The sequence below is a fragment of the Lipotes vexillifer genome, unplaced genomic scaffold (assembly GCF_000442215.2).
Source record: "Lipotes vexillifer unplaced genomic scaffold, Lipotes_vexillifer_v1.1 scaffold1347, whole genome shotgun sequence".
NCBI lineage: Eukaryota > Metazoa > Chordata > Mammalia > Artiodactyla > Lipotidae > Lipotes > Lipotes vexillifer.
In genome coordinates, this window is record NW_006796201.1 from 1,094,500 (window position 1) to 1,098,743 (window position 4,244).

At 63.1% G+C, this 4,244-nt stretch overlaps 1 protein-coding gene across 8 annotated transcripts in view; it reads left to right on the plus strand.

The window, feature by feature from the left end:
* Window positions 1-4,244, plus strand: part of NDRG4 (NDRG family member 4) — a 42,980-nt gene that overhangs the window by 37,881 nt on the left and 855 nt on the right. For 6 of the 8 annotated variants that reach the window (XM_007468313.1, XM_007468319.1, XM_007468317.1 and 3 more), the window contains 5 exons: window positions 479-535; window positions 626-677; window positions 1,669-1,716; window positions 1,900-1,935; window positions 2,050-2,101. In XM_007468313.1, the coding sequence (XP_007468375.1) occupies window positions 479-535; window positions 626-677; window positions 1,669-1,716; window positions 1,900-1,935; window positions 2,050-2,101 (245 nt within the window). Of the gene's footprint in view, window positions 1-478; window positions 536-625; window positions 678-1,668; window positions 1,717-1,899; window positions 1,936-2,049; window positions 2,102-3,480; window positions 3,520-4,244 lie in introns of all 8 variants that reach the window. The other 2 variants (XM_007468312.1, XM_007468318.1) reach the window with 1 other exon arrangement.

The window sequence follows — 4,244 nt, forward strand, 5'->3', positions numbered from 1 at the left end:
CCCCCCCGCTGGCCTGCCCCTCCTCTTTCTCCTACAAATATTTATTGAACGCCTGGTGCTGGAGAAACACTGGAGAAGGAGGGAAGCCCCGGCCCGCCTGCTTCTAAGGCGCGGGACTCCCAGCACAGGTGGTGGTGCACAGCCCGTGATGAGAGCCAAATGTGAGGGCTCACCTGGCATGACTTGGGGGGATCCCGGGAGAAGTCACGTGAGGGGAGCCCTCAGGCCCCTACTTGTGCAGAACAGGTCTCTGTCTCCCCATTTTACCAATGGCATGTGTGAGGCTTTGTCTCACCGTTGAGACACTAGAGCGTAAGCCCCAAATCTGGGGCCAGCCCAGCACCTCCAGCGATGTTGGGCCATAATTGCCATGTGGAGGGATGGGGTTGAAATATGGCAGTGTCAGGCTTGGGGACATTCCCCAAAGCCCTGCCCCGGGATCCAATCCTGGGATGCCCACCTCCGCCTCTCCCTGCAGCCGCAGAGACCTGGACATTAACCGGCCTGGAACAGTGCCCAACGCCAAGACGCTCCGGTGAGTGCCCTGCCCCCTCCAGCCTGCCAGGCCTTTGTAACCCCCTCTCCGGTGCCCAGGCCAGACAGCCCTTCTTCTCTGTGTCTGCAGCTGCCCTGTGATGCTGGTGGTCGGGGATAATGCACCTGCCGAGGAGGGGGTGGTGAGTGAGGGATTGTGCCCTGGTGCCAGTGGGTGGCAGGGGCAAAGGGGTCACTGGCTCCTGGCCAATGGGGCCAATTCCTGACCCTGCCCCGGGAAGGCCTCGGGGGGACGCCGGATGGTGGGCTTCTCATCCCACTTCCCCACCATCTTGCCAGGTACCAGTGCCTGAGACAGCCCCCATCCTTCAGGTGAGGGAGGCCTGGAGACAGGAGGGGCCTGGGGCCAGGACCGGGCCACCTGATTGCCCCGCCCTACCCCTCCCTGCAGCACGGCAGCCCCTCCGCACTCTCCACCCATTTCAGGCCCAGAGACTAAGATCTCTCTTTTCTCTAAAATTGGATTCATTTGTTATGAAATGAGCAATTCATGAGCACAGCAATGGTCCCTCTTTGACCATCACATGCATCCATTATGTTTGGGGATCATGTGTCACCTCTCCTGTTGGAACTCTGAGCGCAGGCAGCCCGGGGTGTTTCATGTCCCCCCCAGAGGGTCAGGGGTCGAGGAGTGCCCAGGGAAGCCCCCAGTGTGCACCCAAACTACGACACCCTCTGTGTGCCTGAGGGCTTCGGGGAGCAGGGCTGTGGGCTGCGCCTGCCATCTCGACCCAGGCAGGGTCAGGGCTTCAGAGTCTCCTGCTGACCCTCGGCCCTCCCTCACCTCTGACGCCCGACTTCTGGGGTGCCTTGCGCTTTCCCAGCCTCCCCCGCCAAGGTGGCCCTGGCTCGCTGTGAGGCCGCTGCCCAGCCCCTGCCCCCAGCCCAGCAGCAGTTGTGAGTGCAGTAGAGGGTCTCAGGCCCTCAGGGGGCTGCTTCCTGATCCCCAGGGCCTTGGCCTTGCCCAGGTGCCTATGTCTGCCCCCTGCACTCCCTCCCTCACCTGTAGAGCCCGCAACTCTGGGGATAGACCCTCCCTTGGCATCTGGGGCAGGGGGACGCCTGATAGCCCTCGGGCGCCTCACTCTGTTGAAGCCTGTTCCTTGTCCCCAGGTTGAGTGCAACTCCAAACTGGATCCAACCACCACGACCTTCCTGAAGGTGAGGCCCTCCTCCCCACCCTGGGCCCAGCCACAGGGAGGGGCCTGCCCGGGGTCCCAGCCAAGGCGGGAGCAGAGCAGGACGGTGTGTCTGGTCAGGGGAGCCTGTCCAGGTGTGCCAGGGACAGGCAGGGTGTGGTGTGAGGGGGCCCCTGCTCAGCTCACCCCCCTCTCTCCCCTGCAGATGGCAGATTCCGGGGGGCTCCCCCAGGTCACACAGGTGAGACTCTTGGCCCTCTCTCCATCCCTTACCTGGCCAGGGGTTGGGGAAGCCTCCCCTCTCCCTGAATCCCAGGCAGCCAAACAAAGCATGTACCTGTCCCTCGTCCTGCAGCCCGGGAAGCTGACTGAAGCCTTCAAATACTTCCTGCAAGGCATGGGCTACAGTAAGTATACCTCCACCCCACCCTGCCCTAGAGACTGGGGGGCAGGCAGCAAGTTGGGGCTGACGCTGTGCCTGGGGGCCTCTAGGGCATCTCCACCTAGGTTGTAATTTGATTGTCCCAGGCCAGGCCCTGCCCTTGGGGAGGCTTTGGGGCACTGTTCTCCTGACAGGGCTGGGCCTTTTGGGGTGGGGGACGCTTCTCCCAGCTCTGGGGAGCGGGGCCCGGGGCTGAGTTCTGCGTTCTGCCAGGGAAGCCCTGCCTAGAGGTGAGTCACCCACCCCACCCGGCGCCTGCTGGGCCTACAGCACCTGAGAAGGGCTGAGAAGATGCCGGATGGTACCAGGGGCATCAGAGGAGTGGACTTGGAGTCTGGGGACTGGGGAAGGCATGTGAGGCCATCTGGGTGTTAGGAGAGCTGAAGGCAGCCACACTGGGGGTGGCGTATCTGAAGACCCCGAGGAAAGAGGGGTGGAACTGGCTCCCTGCCCGCCCCCGACTTCCCCTTGTGCAGGGGTGAGACGCTGCTCGTGAGCGCCACGAGCGCACATGCCCCCTTGGTGACACACGTGCATCTCTTCAGTTCCTTCCATCTCCCCCTTGCGCCTGGCTCTCCTCCTGGAAGCACACTTCCTCTGCCCGAGTTTTTCTTCGTCCCAGACCTCAGCCTCTGGAGCTTGTACCTTCCGGGGAGGACAGGCCTGGGGGGGAAGGCTGGGGGGCCAGCGAGGGACAGACCCCCACCCCCCGCCCCCAGGGGCCGGGGCCCCTGCCAGCCTGTCTGTGGAGGAGCAGGGCAGCAAGAGGCCAAGACCCGCAGTGAGAGCCAGCAGGGACTCTGAGGCTGGGCGCTGAGCCCAGCAAGTGCCTGGCGGACACTGCTGCGACGGGTGGCTGAGCGGTACTTGTCACGGGGCTGGGACTCATTCTCAGGGCCCCAGGACAAATACCACCAGGCAGCCCAAGAGCTGGGAAGGATTTGGGAGGTCGTACGGGCCTCCCACATTCTGTCCACGGGGAGAGTGAGCCCCAGCAGAATGGAGAGGGTGCTGGCACTAGGTTATAGGCCTTAAAGGCTTTGTGGGCGTGAGCCCCCAGTGCTGCAGCCCAGGCTGGAGAATCGGGGGGTGAGACGAGCACCCCACCCTGCTGTCCCGACTCCTAGGGCCAGACTGACATCAGTCAGTGCTGTGGCTCCTTCTGTGGCCGCTGCTTCGGTGGGCGGGCAGGAGGGGGCTTCCTGAGGCTCTGGCCCTGCCCCCAGCCGGCTCTGCGCCTTCCTCTCCTCTGACCCATCTCGACGCCCTCCTCTTGCCGGACCTCCTCTTCGCCCGTGTTCTGTCTCCCCAACCCTGCCCCTCTGGCTCTGTCTTCTCTCTTAGTTGCGTACTTGAAGGACCGAAGGCTGAGTGGAGGAGCAGGTAGCCCCGCACCCCCTCCCCTAATGCATGGACCGCCCCCCAGCTCCCCGCCACCCCAGGAGCCCCAGCTCCTTCCTCTGTGCAGTGCTGCAGCCAGGCCGCATCTTGCCATGGGAACTTCTTGTGTCCTGCTCTTCCGTGGGCTCTGTCCCATTTAGGGCTCCAGATTGGCTGGGTTTTAGATCAGCCTTGCTTCTAGGTTGCCATGGGCCCCGTGGCTTCCAGAACTCTGGCAGTTGGAACCAGAACTTCTCAGAGGTGTCGGCCCTGGGGTCAGGGGCAAGCCATGCCTGAGCTGGACAGGTGGCCAGTTGAGGTCAGGAAGGTAGAATTTGCTTCCTGCAAGTCTCGCTTGTAAAACTCTGAACAAGGGCGGAAACAGGATTTAGGGCAGTCCGGGGCCATCACACCTTGCCCTTCTTTACAGAACTGGTCTCATTCCCCCGGCCCCATCATCCTCTTGAGGGAGGCAGAGTTGGAAATAATGTCCCATCCTTGCTCCAGCTTAAGGACACCCGGTCAGCTGCCACCCCATTTTGGCCACAGCTCTGGCCAGGTCTTGTGAGGAGGGTCCTGCCGGCCTCTGTGGCCCCCCCTGCCCCTTTGGCTCACTCCCTGTCGCTGGCGTTGCATGCCTGGGGCTTGACAGAGCAAATGTAGAGCCCTGGCTTGGGATGAGCCTCCATGCCTTCGTCGGAAGAGGGGGTCTCGCTGGCCGCTTTTGC